Here is a 19,522-nt window from a genome sequence, read left to right as displayed (position 1 = left end):
TAAAAAGTAATTTTGCGTTATCATTGTTTTTTGTTAAATAATTATTAAATGATTTATATCATGATAAACAAAAATGTTTTGTGTTTTATTTCACCTGAGTTTTGAATTTTGTACAATTTACAATTAAAGAGCATGAGAGTTAATATATCCCTGCACCCTTCATATTAAATTTCATCTTGCTAAATTCTAGATACGAAATAAAGAGAAATTGTTTTTTTTTATATAGATATCAAATTTCTTTTAATATGCTATTATTTTAAATAATATTACATTTTTGCTTTCTTTCCTTGCTTTTTTCACTCCTTAAAATTATATTACATTATAACCGGGACATGAATACTATTTGTGCATTTCCTCATATCCTTTATAAACATACAGGGAAAACACAGTATTTTTTTTTTTTTTTTTCAGATTTTAATGGCAATGGATAATGTTTTTGTAACCTTTAGTACTAATGAAGAAAACCATAGTCATATATTACATAATTGGTTAGGAAATAGTTTTCTACAAAATTGTGCATTGGCAAACTTTCTTGTCTTCTAGTGTTAATAGTAATAATGTCTAGTGTTAATAAGAATAATATATATTTAAAAAGCATGCATTGATTTACTTTGAAATTTAATAATATTCTTCGTTTTCCAGACCAGAAAACATGTTGTCAAGTACATGGTGTACATTTGAAAAACATGCATTGATTTACTTTGAAATTTAATAATATTCTTCATTTTTCCAGACCAGAAAAACATGGTGTTGGGTTTTTAGGAATTTTATCAAAGATTTTCAATGAATCAAATGATGAAGCAAATTTACCAGCTGCTTGCTTAGCATTGGATGGGGTGATTCATTTATGCAAATCTGAGGTAAATAAATGTAAAAAATATTTAAAATTCCTTTTATTTTGTTATATTTAATTATTTGTTTTCTGTGATGATAAAAAAATCTCCTAAAAAACATAAGATATGTAATATACTTTCTTACACAAATTTCTTTCTTTCTTATATGATATAAAATGTTATTTTTTTAAAGCAAACTTTTTAATTTTTAAAATTAATTTAAAGGAGGAATAATAAGTCTTATTAAAATTATTTTCTAAAATGTAAACTTTATTGTTTATAAAAAAAAAAAAAAAAAAAAAAATCTGCAGTTAAGAGCAAAATAGATAAGAAATTTTCTGAACTCTTTTATTAATGAAACTTATAATCGTTAAAAAATTGAATTGTAATTTGGTAGTTTATTACAAATGATACATATAATTTCATTTCATTCATTTAATGCTACTTTAAAATTATTTAAAGTTTTATTCCAAATTTATTCATAATAATTTTAAACATTTGTTTGTAAATTCCATATATATATATATATATATTAATTTAAACAATGCACCAATTCATATCTTCTCTTAAATAATGTGATTTAATGTTTTTGCACCTTCTATTGTATGGATTAATATGTGTTGTATTGAGCTTTCTTTAGCTTGACATTTTAAAATATATAAAATCTAAATAATATAGGAAAATTTGGAAAGTTCATAAAAACTGGGAAAATATAGGGAATTTAAGTTCCTTAATTTCTTTCCTTCCCCTTCTTATCCAAAAAATACCAATCTCTGAGCATTACAAGAATAAAAGATTATAGCGAGAGCACCAAAAATGAAAAACTGTGCAATTGCAAAAACTCGCCCCTTTTCTACTTGCTACCTTTTTTATGGTATGGATCAATCTAATTTTAATTTCAAAGAACAGTAGTCTTATTTCATGAGATTCCCTGATAAATTGATTTTGTCTAATGTTAACTTTTCTTTTATTCCTAATATTTCTCAGGCATTTCTTAAAAAATTTCATAAATCTAAACCAATCGGCCTTTCTTATATAAAAATCTTTTCATGTTTGCCAAACAGTTTATGAAAAGTGCTGTCAAAAGAAGCATAAGCAAAGAAACAAAAACATTAGACAGCTCATTTTTGATAGAGCTTGATAATCTTAAAAGACTGGAACTGAGAAAAAATACTGATATTGGAATAGGGATTATAAGTTGCTTGGTTACTAGTGGAGTTACTGAAACTGAAAAAGGGGACTTTTTAGCAGTTTTTTTATATTTGTGAAGAATATTATTAAAAAAAATATTTGAATGCATGTCCAAAAATTTTATTGTTTTTAAATCTACATTTTATTAAATCATCATTTATTGAAGAACAGTTCTTTATGTGAAAAGTGACTTGTATCAATTTCTTTATTCCAGTGCTCAAATTTTCCTGGTATGTACAGAACATTATAAATATTCAATTTGAAATTTTTTTGAAAAAAAAAACTAAAAAAAAATGAATATAAAAAACAGCTTGATTCATTGAACGAAAAATTCATTTAGATGTTTTCTGTTCTAATATTTTGAAGTCCAGAGAATTTTGTGATTTTTGTGAAGTAAAAATAAATCTTATGTTGCCATATTGCAAATGTGGCTGTGGAAAATGGATTTAGTATCAACTAGGATATGCTTATTGAAAATCTGAAAGAAGATTCTTTCATTGGGCTAAGAACTGTGTATGATATCATAAACTTTTATGGAGGTGTTTTAAATGTTCCAATTTCCGAAAAGATTTGCCTCAGTGTGCTAAATGAATACGTGAGGTATTAAGAAGCGTTAGAAGAGCAGAAAAAAAGGAGTTCAACAAACTCAAAGCAGCATTGCAAATAAAATTGTTGGAAAAAAAAAAAACTTAAATGGATGGCTGAAAAATCTGCAGAAATTGCAAAAATTTGTGCCCAGATATATGAATAAGCAAAAATGAAAAAAGTAATCTTGCTACATAATGATTTTTGTTAAGTAACCATTAAATGGTTTGTATCATATTTGTAAAAATGTTATTCTGTTTTATTTCATCCAAGTTCTTACTTTTGTCTGACTTATAATTAAAGAACATTAGATATGATCTCTATTTCTCCCTCAGTATGTAAATTTTTGTCTTGATAAATTCTAATCAATAAGTAAAACGAAATTGTTTTTTCTGTGTGTATATATAAACATTCTTTTAGTATACTATAATGGAAAATTGTTTTGAATAATGGGAAATTGTTGCTTGTATTTCCTTTTATATTGCATGTATGTACTGAAAAAACACAGGGATTTTTTTTTTTTTTTTTTTTTTTTTTTCAGATTTGAGTGGCATTTTTGTGACTTACTAAGTAACTGTTTGGATGTAACTTTTTAAGCTAATCCATAATTCTTTTGATTCAGTATTTTAAATTCTACAAAAATAAAATTTTGAAAAAGTCATTAAATCTATTGCATATGTATATTTTATGAAACTGGGTAGAAAATAGTAAGTTGTTTTAAAGAAATTTTTTTTATTAGATTACTGATCTTAGGTCTACTTGGAAAATGCTGGGTCCAAAGTTAAGCAGAGACCGAAGGTTAGTATATTAATAGTCTGAATGTTTTTCCATCTCATAATCTTCTTTTCAATATATTCTATAAATTATTCAGTTATTTTATTTTCATCCATTTTTATTCCACTTAACAGAGCTTTGATCACTTGCCGAATGTATAAACTCCTTGCTTTGGTTCCTGACCTGCAAGTTAAATCCTGTGAATATGATAAGTTTATGAGTGAAATTGCTACTAGTATCTGGAAACGAATTTCAGCTGGAGCAATGCCACCGGAAGCTGTTGCTGAGGCATACACGACATTATCAAAATTCCCTCTGGATTGTCACATACTGAAACAACTACCTCCTCCTGTAAGTTCATAATATAACTCTTGTGATTACATCATTAGTATAATGCAAGCTAATGAATACATGAAATTTGTTAGTTAGCAAAAAAATCAATTAACAAATTATACATTTTATATACATTGCAATTACTAACTCTTCAGATTATGAAACAAATTAAGATGGTAAGCATTGCTATCATATGCATTATTGCTGAGGAAGTGGAAACTATTATATGCACCCTATGAAGCAGAATTGAAAAAAAATTGATTTTTAACATTTTACAGTTTGCATTTATATTAACAACATGATGTGTTAAAAATATAAATTATGTAGTACAATTTTCGGGGGGGGGAGCCGTCCAGCTTTATTCTGGTATTATTCATCATGTAATCATTAAAAAAAAACATTATAAGAAAGGAATGGGCATACTTTTAAAGATGTTTGAATTAAAAATTGTATTAGAGTATACCTTTAGACTGAAACAAGAAGAAGCTTTGAAATTTCATGTGGCAACTAACATTTTTCTCATCAAATTTCAAAACCGTATCAAATATTCTTCTCGGAAATCAGTTTCAAATATTTAGATATATTTGTTTCAAAATTATGAGTTATCAAAATTTTGTTCTTCTACTGTTAAAATAAAATTTTGAACTTTTATTCATATCTTAAAATATAATATAGTTATTGACTTAAACTCTTTTTTTTTTATGAAAGTATAAGATTTTCTACACATTTTGAACACATATTTTTCATTAAAAAATAATTTTTAATGTATGAAAAAATTGAAAATTTTTTAATAGCAGTACACAAAAATTTGGACATAAATTGAAAGACAAGATCATTCTGTCACAAAATTTCAACTAATTCGCACAAGTAGTTTTCCTGTTATATTAAGTTTTATCTATTGCTTTTAAAATAATGTATTTAGGAGCGCATTCATAAATTTTAAAATGTCAATAGTATTTTGACATTTGAATATTACTGATCAAGCATTTTTTTAATCAAATATCATGAGACTTTAATTTAATTTTCTTTAGTCTTTGTAAAAGTCATCTTTTGGAATAATATGTATATTTATGTGTGTGTGTATATATATAATATGTATATTCTCATAGTTATTTATAATATGTATATTCTCATAGTTATTTATATTTAATTGTTCTTATAATTGCATATAATGTTATATGTGTTTTCAAATTTATATTTTATCAGATGTAGCAAAATATGGGATAAATAATAGCTTAAAAAGTGCAATTATGATGTTCAATCATTTATTATTTATATCTTTATTTTTCATCTAAAATGATATTCTACGGTTTGTGTTCCATATCTGCAACACGTATGTATCCTGTATATTGTCTTTATATAATAAGTTTTGAAATAAAAAAAGAATTTACATAAAACATTAACTTTTCAGCATGTAAAAAAAAAAACTGATTTACATTTATCAGTGAATGGAGTGCACTCTCTTTCCGTATGCACATAAAATAAAATTGTATATCTTTTCATATCTATTTAAATAGTAGGCAACGATGATAGAAAATACAGGAATGAAGCAGAAAAAGAGTAAAAGCCAATTTCTTTCTCTTTCTCTATTGGTAAATTATTAATTTTAACTTTAAAATCAATATCTTCTAAACAGTAAAAAAAATTATTAAATTTTATTTGTTTTGCTCATACTGAAAAACTTTCCACTTTCATGCTTTCATCATGATGGAAATTGAGATTTCGATGTAATTTGAATAAATCTTTAAGTGCTCTTGAATATTTCTTTGCAGAAAAGAATAAACTTTTTGTAGAGATTTTTGCAGTAAATATTTTGTCAGCAGTAGTGCAGAAATTAGCAATCTGTTTTGACATATAGATTCCAACTTTATAAATGTTTATGACAGATCTTTAATAGAAAGTGTCAAATATCTTCTGATACAAGCATGATAAAATTTGTATTCAGAGTAATTTTTCCATGGAGAAAGACATAAAAAAAAAGGTGTTATTTAACATTTTAAATGTTAATATGTTATAACTAATGTAATAAAAATATGTTAAAATTTTAAATTTTCAATATGTAAAAAATTTCTTATAAATAATTTAGGCAAAGTGTCTTATATTTTACTAGCTTTAAATTGCTATTATTAGGGTTCATGTAAAATGATCAATGTAAAATAAATCTGGGTGGCCTTTTTTTTTTAATTTTTTTTTCACAATTGTACATTTATTTGAATATTAAACATTATTCATTGTGCTGTAAAATAAAATTTTACAATATGTATAGTTTATTGTTTTAAATTTCATATATTTGTCATCATAGGCATCTTTCTTTTGGTGGTCTTATTTTCACCAAATTCTTTAAGCTGTAAGGTAAATAGCAAAATTCTGAAGAGCCACAGTTAGCTCTACAGACAGATCCTCAGTTTTTGCTATTGAGGTCATGAATTCAAGTTCTGATTCCACTTTATGTTAAACCTGGGTGAATATTAAATTGAACATGCACTGTATGTCTATCAATTGATGAGTTGTGCAGGTTTTGACAGAGAAATGCAAATTTATTTAACACAATTATCTCATAATTAATGACATTCAATCTAAACTATCCATTGTGTAATAGGACATTTAAGCAACTAAATTAAATTAATTTCAAATGTTAAAAAAATTGCATATTGAAGTTTTGTGAAAGTTTGTGTTAGTTACTTCTCTAAAATTGTAGCAAAAAAAAAAAAAAAAAAAAAACTCCTCATTTTAAAAATTTAAGAAGAAATAGTTGATAAGACAGTTGCAACACAATTTATTGCATAGAACATCATATCCTGATACTAAGAGAATGAAACCAACTTTCTGGTATTTTATTACTAGTCAAATTTGCAAATTTCCTCTTAATATTTAAAATTACCATTTTATAATTTGCAAAGTTGAAAATTAGTCACAATGATGTTTAATAAATTGAATATTTATATATATTTTTAAAATTCCTTTAGTGTTCCAATTTAAGATTTCATTTGAAATATGTAGTTTATTTGAAATTTATTTTATTATGGCAGATGTTCAGCTTTTCTATTTAATTCATTTTTACAAAGTTTTATAAATCTCTAATGATTATTTTAGTATGATTTTATTTTTTTATTTTAAATAAAGTTCATTAGCTGAAAAAATGAATAGATAATGTTAGAATTTTCTGTCTACTTATAAATATATATTAGTGTATGTAAATATCTAACTGCAAATGGCTATTCATTTTTTTTAACTTAAAAGTTAAATGGTCTCACCAGAGGGCACCCCAAAAATGGGGATGAAATACTTCTAGTTAGATTATTGGTTCTCATATCCTTGATGGATAAAGTAATGTTGTGGAGTCGTCTACCTCTGTAACAATGATGGGACCTACCTTCTACAAGAAAGGTTATAGGATGTCCATTGATAGATAGCTATTAGGACTTTACTTCCCACCAGAGTCATAATGGTGTGGATCATTCAATTAATTTCTTCAAACTACAATAAAGAAGTGGTAGTCTTTTGAGGTTATTTAAATTTCTTTAATATGCTTTTATAATTTTGTGATAATAATAATTATTATTATGATAAAAGTTCAATTTAATTTAATGTACTTTTTTTAATTTCTGACGTAAGTCATAATCTGCTTAACTTATTATTAACCTAATAATATTTTTTTTAAAGGCTAAAACCAATCTACAACTTCCACCTAGTATGAAAACAACACCATTTGAAATGGGTAAATTACCTGAAGATGTCCTAACATATATCCCTGGATACTGTTATTTAGACTTATTGAAAAGTTTAGAAAATGATATTATTTTAAAAGGTAGATTGATATGTATTGCCCATTTTAGAATTATCTAATGATATATTTTATAAGAAATGTTTGAGTAAAATAACTTTTAAATTGTTGTTGTTATTTTTGGAACTGTTGTTATAATAATTCTTTTATTTGTTGAAATAAACTTTTTTTATATTTTCTTGTCTGTTGGTGTGTGTTTTTCAAAATTCAAATTTCCTTTATTTCCTTATAATACATGATTTCTCTAAATTTTACTTAAATGTATTATTCTAAATTTGAAAATTTTGTCTGTTTAAAGAAATTTATTTTTAACATTTCCCATTAACTTAAAAATTGTTGCACAGGCACAGTGTGAAACAGTAATTGAAAAAACTTATAAAATGTTTGTGATATCATTTATTTGTAAACTGGTAACATAAATCGTCTTTTTCTGAAATAATATATATAGGATAATTAGTTAAATCTTTCAAACTTAAAACAGCCTCTTGTATAGCCAGGAAAATAACATGCATTTATAATAAAATGACTCTGCTGGATTTATTGAGACAGCATCCCTAGTGACAAAATACGGTAGTTACATAAAATAATTCAAAAATTAAAGGAAATTGGCCAAAAATTCCAATCAGAAAAATGTGTACTATACCATAATAAACTTAGAGAAATGCTTCTTTTAATTACAAAATTGGCTGATATATATATGCAGTTAAAATTATGAACCTTTTTGTAGATTGAAATAAGCTATGCTTGAAAAATATGTTCTCAAATATTACAATACAGATTTTCTGAGCTAAGAAATGGAAGGTGAAATTTAAGCAATGAAAAAAAAATAAAATAAACAAAAATTCACCAAAAGGGTGAGATGAGGAGAATATATTTATCAATTCAAGACAAATTTTTTGAAGTCAAGGAAAGCTCATAATTTTAATCAACAATCTCCACCACTTTAAAGATAACTCTATGCAACTTTTTCCTGACTTTTTATTATGGTATGGAGTAAACAAAGTTTTAATGGAGCATTTTGGTGATTTTCCTTTAGTTTTTGAAATCCTTTGTAACTTCCTTATTTCACTGTTAGGAATTGCGTAATTTGTCTCAAATTCAGTATAATCATTTTACTATAAATATTTATCATTAATTCCTGACTATGCAAGGTATTTTAAAATTAAAAGGACTTTACCTATCACTTTGAATATCAAACATTATAATTTGTTTGTAATTTACATAAAATTTTATGGATGCAAGTTCGATTTATTTTATTATAGGTATTTATGCGCACAAATCTAAATCGGTTTTATATCCATTAAACATTATATTTATCAATATTCAGCATAAAATAGTTGGAAGAGGAAACTGTGGTAACAATATAGTCACCACTTTTAATGGCTTCATTTTCAATAGCGAAATGCTGTAGGTCACTGAAATATGTGCATTGTATGAAGATGTATTAAACTTCTCCATTTTTTTTTAAATCTATACTTATTTATTCTATCAATAATAATAGTCATAAATACTAAATTAATTAAACTGAAATACTAATAAAGTGACTAAGCATTGATAGATTTAAAGTGAATTCATGTTCCTTCAAAAAAAAAAAAAAAAAATTGAGACACTTTTAAGAAGTAGCTTAGTTAAAGCAGAATTATCTTTTTTTTTTTTTTTTTTTTTTTTTTTTTTTTTAGTGGAAACAAGTAAATTGTGCTGGGGGAGGGAAATAAAAGGAAAAGAAAATAAATATAACTTAGGCTAAATCTTGTATTCTGTTTGTTATTGGATCTTGTTTTCACATATATTCTTTAGTACTAATCTATCTATTCTGATTGCATGGTAGAAATGAATATGGATATTTAAAATATTTTCTGTTTGAATTTTTCTGCTTATCTCATGTATGCATTATGCATAAAATATTTTAGAATAATTTTGTCAGTTTATAGAGTATTAAATTGCTTTTAAATAACATAAAAACATTTATTGAGAAACATCTTTAAATTCATTTGAGAATATTGTGAAAATAATTCCCTGCCCTCCTATTAATGTTGCATAATCTAGTCTATATTGTAAATGACTTTTAAAGACTACTTCTCTAACTTTCGGTCAATACGAACTTGAAGAAATTATAAAATTCAAATTAAATCTATGTTTAATTTTAGGTTTAGTTTGTATTAAAATGAAACTTTTCTTTTGTGTTTGAATATCTTTCAGTTTTTGATTCATGCACTTATTATAAATTTTTCTGAATATTTTTAACTAATGCACAACTATTTTTCCAATGTCTCATGTTATACATAATCCAATTAATTATTAATATGTATATATCAATTCTTATTGAATCCATGTAGTGGTTTATGCTTGTCCAGATAGTATAATGGTTACTCAGACAGTAATTTGAACTACTGAATTATAGATATTGACCTTTCGTAACCTAATGTTGCTGTGAAAAATTTCAGTTTCTTAATTATTTAACTACTAAGCTTAGTTTAAAGTTGAGACTGTTTTATTCTTATTTAATATTATCACTGTATTCCTAATTGCAGATATATATATATATATATATTAAGTAAAGTTGTTACTATTTTAACTAAGCTGTCAATATGGTTTTTATTTTCATTTTTTATTCTATGATAAAAGTATTTTTTTGAAAAATAAGATAACATTTGTTTTCAAAATTATTTATTTAAGTGATTGACAACAAATTTATATTAATAGGGTATTCTAAATTTTTGAATTCACTTATCAAACATGAAATTGAAGAACTTCCCAGAAGTGCATATAGTCAAAGAAAGCATTTACAGAAACGTCAAAACACAAATGATTCTTTGTCTAAAGTTCCTAAATTCTTATGCAGTCAATTTGAAGCTAGAAAAGCTCCAACTCTTCAAAAAAATATAGCAGGTAAGAATTAATGATTCATTAGTCTGCTTTTGACTTTTTATGCTTACTTTTTCTTTACAATTATTGGATTACAATTTAAAAACTTTCCATATATTATTTATATTATTAAAAACAAATTTTAATTTTATGCTTTATAATTATAAATAACATAATAATTTTTTTAGTGTTTAGTGTATTATGTGTTTGAATATTTTTAGAATTCTAACTTAATTCTAAAATTACTTTGCTTTTTATTTAAAAATCATAATAAGACCTCAGGTTTTATGTTAACCATAATTAAATTATTATTATTATTATTTGGATTTTAATATAATTTATTTGGAATTGTGGAATTTTACAGAGTCTACTTCATCTAATAATTTATTATTGGTTGATTCTATAGGAAACTCATGAGCATTTTGTTAGATTGATGATATATCTTAAAAATTATGATTAACTTGCTTCACAATCGCCGTTTCTAATTTTTTTGCATGATCTATGCCATTGAACATGGTACAAATTTTAATACCAATAAATATATCGTAATTTCTATAAATATATTATGCTTAGAAATTCTGTTTTCAGATCTAATGAATCTTTTTACTAATTTGTGTAAAGCTTAAATAAGTTTCAAAAGTGTATAAATATTTGATACATAATTTTTTTTAAAAAAATGAGCATTTAATAAGGAAATTGCCATTATTTGAAATAAAAGTTCAAAGACAATTTTTTTAACTAATTTATTCTGAAATTATATATTGTATAATATTTTATCACCATTTTAATTGATGCCAGTTTCTGTATCATCTGTTTAATTGTTCTGCATATATGCCTTTTATTAATTATTAAGAATCTGTTTAACTGTTTCTGATATGGTTATGTAATAACATTTCCTGGGTCATTAAACCCTGAAAAAAAATGAAACTTTATTTTGAATCCTCTTTTTGATAATATAATAAATTAATTTATGAGAAAAAAAATTCAGAAAGAAAATAACTAAGGGCAAAAACTCTTATAGGAAAAAAGAATTTGCAAATTTAGTTACTATTTTGCTCTCTGTATTTTTCTTTTATTAGTGTATTATTTTATTATAAAGAGCCTTTAAAACCCAGATTTTATTTTTTTTAGGCTTTAATGATTCAAGCGAGTGATACCATTATATTTATATCGTATTCTTTTCATACACATACATACACAAATATATATAATATGAAGAAACCTTAATATTTGATAATGAGGAAGAATGTACCTTCAAATTCATTCCCTTAAATGAATCCTATTATGCAAAGAAATATTATTTGCTATCTGAGGTGGTTGGAATCTAAAAGTTATTATTTTGCTGAAAATGTATCTGATTTTATATTTACCTTACTTATATTTCTATCCCTTACCTTGCTTTAAATTATATTTCAGAAAAAGCTTATCTTTAATGAACAACAGCAACAAAAAATACATATAAGTTTAAAATTTCGAATTCATTCACTTCTATGCCATAATTGAAATGATAACTTATGTTAGATTTTTTTAAGTGCTTTATAAAAATTGCTATAAATACTTAAATTCCATAGTTGCTCACATAATATCTTCTGGTGCTAAACTCTATAGGTAATTATAATGAAAAGAATATCATTTTTAAAAAAAATCTTATTGAAAGATTTAAAAAGAAATAATAATGTTTAAAATCATACTTTATACTGCATTCTTTGCCTTGTTATTAGCTGGACTGACTTATAAGTTGCTTCTTGTTTCATAAAGCAGAGGTACATGTGAAAACAAAGATTAGAACTGTTGATGCTGTTGGAAACTCTGAGTTAATTAGATTTTATTTCCCTATTATCTACTAATTTCACTTATTTGGTTTCTGCAATCGGCATTAACTTTATGCAACTGATAATATATTTTGAATCTTTTTTAATGACGAAATGAGTAATAATTATGCTCTTTGTTTAGCTTTAAATATTTTTATCATAATTATTTAAAATTAATTTGGTAATAAACTTATGCATCAATAAAAACTGCTTACTTTTAATTAGTATATGTTGGCTCATTTGAATTTAGTTGGAGTATTGTTGAGTTATGAACCTCCTCTAGAAATAGGAAAAGATGGTGAGCCAATTAAAAGATCCTTAGCATCACAATCTCGTTTCTTTGAGCAAGTACTTAGTGTACTTCTCAATGAAGTAAACATTGATACTACAGATTGGCATAGATGTATTCTTCTTCCTTCTGCTTGGGGAGCTTTCATGGAGCGAGCCTTTTTCACATGTGAAGAATCCCGTAAAGCTGAACTAGATTTACAGAGAAGTCTTGGCCATCGTGAATTCACCCCAGAGGAGTTTAATTTACAGTGTAAATGTGCATGGTTGTGGTAAGTTATTTGCTATAAATTGCCCTTTCAAGATATAGTAGTGCAGCACAATAACATAGGTATCATTTTCAAAGCATAAATCTGTTTTGATGTTCAATCCATTGAACAAAAATTTAATACTATGGAAAGCATGGCATTATTAGCACGACTGTTTGTTAGATGAAATAAAAAGTATTTTAAAAGTGTTAATGAGATTAAAAATTTTGAAGTGCATGATTCTTTTCGATTTCTTTTCACAATCTCTAAAGTAAAGCATTTATTTCATGCTTTAAATTTAGAAAAAGTATTGAAAAATAAAAGGATTAATAAAAATAAAAGGATTTAAATGATGATAAATAAAATGTATCAACCAAATTTTCAAACATCTGAAACCTTTGAAAGTTATTAAAAATTTGAAGAATTGTTAATGTTACTGTCTTTATTACTCTCAATATTTTGCTTCATATCTCCATGTTGTAAATAGATATCCAAATAGTAGCTGTTTGAGAATTGTAATTAATGGGTTAGTATAACTAAAATTACTATAAATATTTTTAAAAAATATTACAGCTTATTTACGAAATAAGTTCTACATCATTTATTTAAAATTAAAAATGTTTGAATATTATATGTCAGTATAATCAAAATTCATTTTTGAATAAGGTTTATCCTTGTTATGTATTAGATAAAATCATTACTAAAATTCATAAAGTTATTGATATTTACAAAATAAAAATATATATTTTTTACCCATTTAAATCATTACAACCACTTTTTTTTTCACCTTGATTTATAATGTATCACAGAAATATTATTATTTTTATAATTTAAAAGAAATATTTAAGTTTTGATGTGATTGTAAGATTTATCACAAAAATTTTCATTCAAACAATATTTTCACAAAGGACGAAATTTTAATATGTCAATAAATTAACAAATCTGGATGTACTCGATCATTGGATTAAGGGAGAGAAAAGATTATAGAGCATTGCATAAGTAGTCTCTTTGTCATACAACTTATGGGCACCAATAATGATAACAGCAAGGAATCTTCTCTAATGTCAGTGTCGTGCCATAATAAAAGCTGCTGGATAAAAAGAAGTATGCTTGTGAATTTCAAGAAAAGTTTTTATTAAAGTTCATATAAAATTTAAAAAAAGTCTTTAGATTATTTATGATAAAAATAAATATTATGTAAGAAATTGCAAAAAACACAGAATAAAACCACAGTCCTGTAAATGAGTTAACTCTAAAGTCAGATTAAGAAAAAAATTGATATGAAAATTTGATTTCTTTAGCATCAATTAAAAAACTTGTTGAACTGTAGTTATTCAATGTTATATTAAATGGCTATTAGCTATAGCTAAAATATAATATGCATAAAATGCTGAATGTTACTAGATTATACTTCTCTGTTCCATACTGTTTCTTTTAACTATACAATTCTTTATTTATCTTTATAATCTCTACATGTTTTAAAATATAATGATTGTCAACTATTCATAGCTAGATAATTACTATTTTCCAAAACATCAGCTACTCAAAATGTTGAAATTTTTCTTTCTTTTACTTTTTTTATATTAAATAATACTCTGAAATTATTCTTCTTTCATATTTTTTTACACCAGACAAGTTACATACAAGTATCAACACCATCCAATGTTATACACCATTCAGTGTTAGCATAAGAATAATTGTTAATATCATTTAACGATTAATTTTTGCAGTAACAGTGCTATTATAAAGTCTCAAAAAATGCATCTTGATGGCATTGTAACACAATTAATAACATAATACCATTACTATTCTTAATTGAAATCTAAAGTTTTAAATTAAAATTCATAATTTTTATTTAAAAAATAGGAAGTATGAAACAAACTTAAAACTTCCAGTTTAATTTGGTTAAAGGTGAAACACAAATTCTATTTATCAACTCTTAAAACTACCCTATGACTTTAACAATCCATTTAATTTTGAAAATCTGGATAGCATTTATTTCATGCTTTAAATTTTGAAAAAGTATTGAAAATCATATGATTGTTCTTTTTGAAACTCTAATCTGCTTTCATTTTTTAATAATTTTGCTTTTATTCTCTGCAAAAGAAAATTTGAAGTTTCTTACCTAAACTAAACGCATTATTCTTATTTTAAAATTAGGGTAAGAGATCGTCTTCTAAGTGTTATCAAAACAAGTGTGAAGTAAGTTTCTTTGTGGTATTCAATTTTTATTATACTGTATTATGTTAAGTGTTCATATGTTTTTCATTATTATTGGCTAAGTTTTTTTTTTTTTTTTTTTTTAGCAACATGTATTTTTTTCCTACTTTCATTTCTTTGTGATACTTCTTTTTTTCTTACTTTTCTTTTCTTTGTGATATTCAGCAAGTACTTTATGAAGAAATATATATTTATTTCATATTTTATCTTTTAAAAAAATAGGCTTGGTAAAAATATTTTCATTTTCATCACCATTTGCGAAATATTTTATGCAATTTCTTTATAAAATATGTATATATAACATGTATATATAATGTATTTTGTATATGTAACATGTTTATTTATGTATATATAACATATATACATAAATATTTATGTTTATATAACATGTTTATTTTTTATTAATTCGTTTTTTAACTTATATATAAAGTATACTGCATAGTTATCATTATATGTAAATATATTTTAAAATTAGCTGACTGCCTTCTGCATCCATCACATTAATAGTATTAATTTAACTATGCCAAACAACTTTCATAGATTGCATACTATTATTACAAAAGAAAATATAATTTAAAATTATTCTTACACTGTAAGTGTAGGGCATTCTGCATGATTAACTTTGCTAGGGCAAATCTGCAAAATGGCAATATAGTGAATAAAAGTAACTATGTCGTTTAAGTTGATTTGGTTAGGTACTCTGTCAAAATTTTGTTTTGCAATATCTTTTGAGGACAAAAGATAATAGTAAGATCAATGACATATCTAAGTGTCTAGAGTTTTCCTATGAAATAAAAATTTGAGAAACAGATACAGTGGGTGTGGCTGAAGACTCTATAAGTGTTTCCCTCTTTAATTAATGTATATTGAAGTAGTGTTATTCAGATTTCTCTCAGAAATGAGGGGTGTTGGATAGCAGATAATCATTCATCAAATATCTAGAGATCATGAGCTTTTATATCAAAAGTAGAAATTGATACAGTAATTGTAAATTGGGTACTGATTCTGTGGTTTTGTCAACTATTTTATAAATATAGGTAACATTAAAAGGGTTTTGCCTTAATAAAAGGAGCTTGGTGCTTCTAATTATTGAATTGTGTAATAGTTTAATCTTTTCAAATATTGTCTGTAATAATTTCTGTATTTCATGCATTTTTTTATAACTTATTGCTATTGTATTGTATCTTTCTTTCTTTTATACCATATGTGTATCATGTTGTTATTTTTATTTCATTGTCTATAGAGATGGGATTTTGAGAATTTAAAAAACTGCTTATTTATAATGCCTTTTATAGTGGTTTGAATCAAATTATTCTTTTTTCTTTCATTAGAAATGCACCTACATCTCATGCAAATGCTATTTTTGCAATATCTGGTCTTATTCAAGCTTCAAATAAATTTCAAGCCAGTCTTGATGATAGCACAAAAGCTTTATCGGATGATAATGAAAGTTACACCAACCACCAAGTTTTTGCAACAGAATATACTGAAACAGTTATTTGTGCTATGATATCTAATTATAAAACTAAAGGAAAAGTACATAGCTGGCTGCTTACAGTAAGTATGATTCATTAATAATAAATTGGGGAACCTATAAGTACTTTATTGTATTAATATTATAAATTATTTTCAATTTACTTATCTATAGATAAGGATCAGTTAAGATAAAGTATTCTAAAAAGTCACCATTTTTTATTTTAACTTTAATGGACTATAAGTTTTAAAAAATTGTTATAAAACTTTGCTCTTTTTTTTCTTGTTATTTTAAATAACAGTATTAAAAACATTTTGTATTAAACTTTAGGGAGAGGGGAGTTGAGTTAAAGCAATCTTAGGATGCATTTATTTTTATATGTTATATGAATCACATTACTCTTTAGGATAGATAAAGTGAATAGTCATTGGATAAAAAGATCTTAATTAATAAAAGAATACACAGAAAAGTATTATAATTTGATAGATAGTTTATTATTTAAGAATTTTGCTCTTCAAAATATCTGACATTCAATTGCATCATTTTTAGAAAGAGTGCAATAGTTTCTAATTTTAAAACTTTCTTAGATATTTTACTGACATCATATCTTCTATTTTATCAACAACTTGTTTGATTTTTTTCCTTTATATTTTACTAACAGCCAGTATCCTATAAAAATACTTTGTAATAACTCATTGTCTACAGTTGTTCTACTTTTTATTAATTTTTTCTTCAATGTGTTTAATTTTTTTCTTTGCACCTTTTTCTTCTTGTGGGCATTTTATTCCAGTTTTCTTCGGTTAAAATTTCACCATTGTTTACTTGAACCCATATATTCTTTTCCTTCTTGACTTCTGCATTATCAATTTTTGTTCATCTGAAACAGATGGTAATAGAGTAATAAGTATAGCTCATTTCAAATCTTTCAACGGTGAAACTATGTTGTCATCAACTATACTTAAAATTCTATTGCATTCTAAAATTGGCAAATAATTGTTTGTACATGACCATACTGGAAAAAAAAGTGTTCTTCAAAATGTAAATTACTGTAAATTAATTAAATTAAATTAAAAATTTAACTAACTGCAATTACTACAAAATTTAAAAAAATGAAGTAACTGTAATTACTGCAAACTAATTAAAATTTTAATAGAGGAATTGCTTAATAAAGTGTATAATAATACAATCTTTTTTGTACATTCTTTAAATTGTTGAGAACAGCTTTTTAATGACATTCCCAGGCAGCATTTTTCTTAATTTTTATAAAATTAAAAAAATTAATTTTTAATGTATTTTGTAAAGATACATTTTTTTAATGCCATATACGAAGTATATAAAGGGGAAATATTGCAATGGTTTGAAAAAAAGTCATCCTCTACATTTTCATGAATCTTTGTATAAAGACTGAGTCTCTCTCTCTCTCGCATACACACACAGAGCAACAGCAATAAATGCAGGACAGAATTTGGCACACTGCCTTAATCTCGAATTTTTTTCCCTTTGAAATCCATCAAAGGGAAAACCCCAATTTTCCATCAATGTGCACTTGCACGTGAAAAATTAAAGATATAGTGAGCATGATCAATAAAATTTGGATTTGGATGAGCAATATAGATAAGCATCAGTTTTTAAAATCATTTAATCATTGTTGCTGCCTGTCGGTTAATTTATTTCCATGCGTATGAGCTGGTAATTCAGAAACAGAAAGTAGACGACAGACTGCTATATATTGTTTATTGAAAAGGTAGTTTATATAGAAAAGTTAAGCCAGAAAAAGTCCATTATCAGAGTAAATGTGCATTGATAGGGGCAACTTCCTGCACATTTTTTAAAATAAATAAAAATGAAGAAATCATATTTTTTTATTGATCTTTACATGTTGACATATAACAAAGCTACGATGGCATGTTAGTAATGATTAATAGTATTTGCAAGTCTTAAATAGTTTTTCAATATGGTATGTTTTACAATAATTTCGGTTTGTTAGATTAAAACCATGATTTAATATAAACCGAGAAAAATCGTTGTACAATTATGTCCTGGTTTTAAATTCCCATTCAGGTTGATTGTAAATTCAGTTATGATTTGCTTGAATATCAGTAATGTAAATAGAATTAAGCAACTGAACTTTGAAAATTTTGAATATTTATGTGCTGCTTATATTTCTTATTTAGTATTTTCTTAGTTCTCCACCTTCCTTTGGTAATCATCTGGTCCCTGGGATTGATGATTGCTAACATTTTGAATGAAATATTTTAGGAAATACTTCTAATAAAAGTATTTTTAAACATTAAATTTTGATAGACATGTAAATCATATTATGTTAGAAAAACCTCTCATCGTTCTATTCCTTGCTATGCATCTTCATAATTTTCTATCATCTCACTTATGATTGGAACATTAAATTGAAATGATAGTGAATAAACTTCAAAAAATGTAATAACTTTTTTGCTGAATTTAAACATATTTATTAAAAATGTATGGATGAAAAGTAGAATCATTCAGTATTGAAATTTTGTATATGCTGCCTTTTCATGATTTTCACTGTGTCAGGGAATGTCTTATGGATCAAATTATATTAGAAAAAAAAAAGAACAATGGTCTTTAAAAGCAGATGCATTTTTTAAAAAAATTCATAATTACTTATATAAAGAATCAAATTTCATTTGTAAATATAATAATTTTTTTTAAAAAAATTATAAATTATATTTTAAATAGAAAATTTTTCAGCGTGGAAAATTCAACCATACCTTTATATTTCATCAGCAATATAAAGGTCAATTCAGCAACAATTGGGAAAAAATTCTCAATAAAATATTTGTAGTAACAATCAAAGCAATTTGAGTTTCATATCAAGAATGAAATATACTGTTGTAAAAATAAAATATTTTTAAAAATTAGTTGATAATAAACAAAAAGTTGTATGATAAAAAAAAATGGCATTATTAAAAAGATAATTTTTTAAAAACTTTAGTTAGTGGAAAACTCAATTTTGTGCTTTAATATATTCAGTAGTCATGGTGAGGAAATATCAAAATTTTGCATAATTATTAATTGAAATTTCAAGAATATTCAGCTGAGTGCGCATTTTTCTCTCTGCACACTTTCCCCTGAGG

At 24.8% G+C, this 19,522-nt stretch overlaps 1 protein-coding gene across 2 annotated transcripts in view; it reads left to right on the top strand.

Annotated features, from left to right (window-relative positions):
- Positions 1-19,522, top strand: part of LOC129969193 (focadhesin-like) — a 62,858-nt gene that overhangs the window by 19,894 nt on the left and 23,442 nt on the right. For both annotated transcript variants that reach the window (XM_056083633.1, XM_056083634.1), the window contains 8 exons: positions 734-860; positions 3,349-3,407; positions 3,518-3,734; positions 7,380-7,524; positions 10,204-10,389; positions 12,427-12,736; positions 14,873-14,914; positions 16,264-16,489. In XM_056083633.1, coding sequence (XP_055939608.1) covers positions 734-860; positions 3,349-3,407; positions 3,518-3,734; positions 7,380-7,524; positions 10,204-10,389; positions 12,427-12,736; positions 14,873-14,914; positions 16,264-16,489 — 1,312 coding nt within the window. The remainder of the gene's footprint in view (positions 1-733; positions 861-3,348; positions 3,408-3,517; positions 3,735-7,379; positions 7,525-10,203; positions 10,390-12,426; positions 12,737-14,872; positions 14,915-16,263; positions 16,490-19,522) is intronic.

The sequence above is a fragment of the Argiope bruennichi genome, chromosome 5 (assembly GCF_947563725.1).
Source record: "Argiope bruennichi chromosome 5, qqArgBrue1.1, whole genome shotgun sequence".
Taxonomy (NCBI): Eukaryota; Metazoa; Arthropoda; class Arachnida; order Araneae; family Araneidae; genus Argiope; species Argiope bruennichi.
This window is presented reverse-complemented; position numbering and strand designations above follow the sequence as displayed.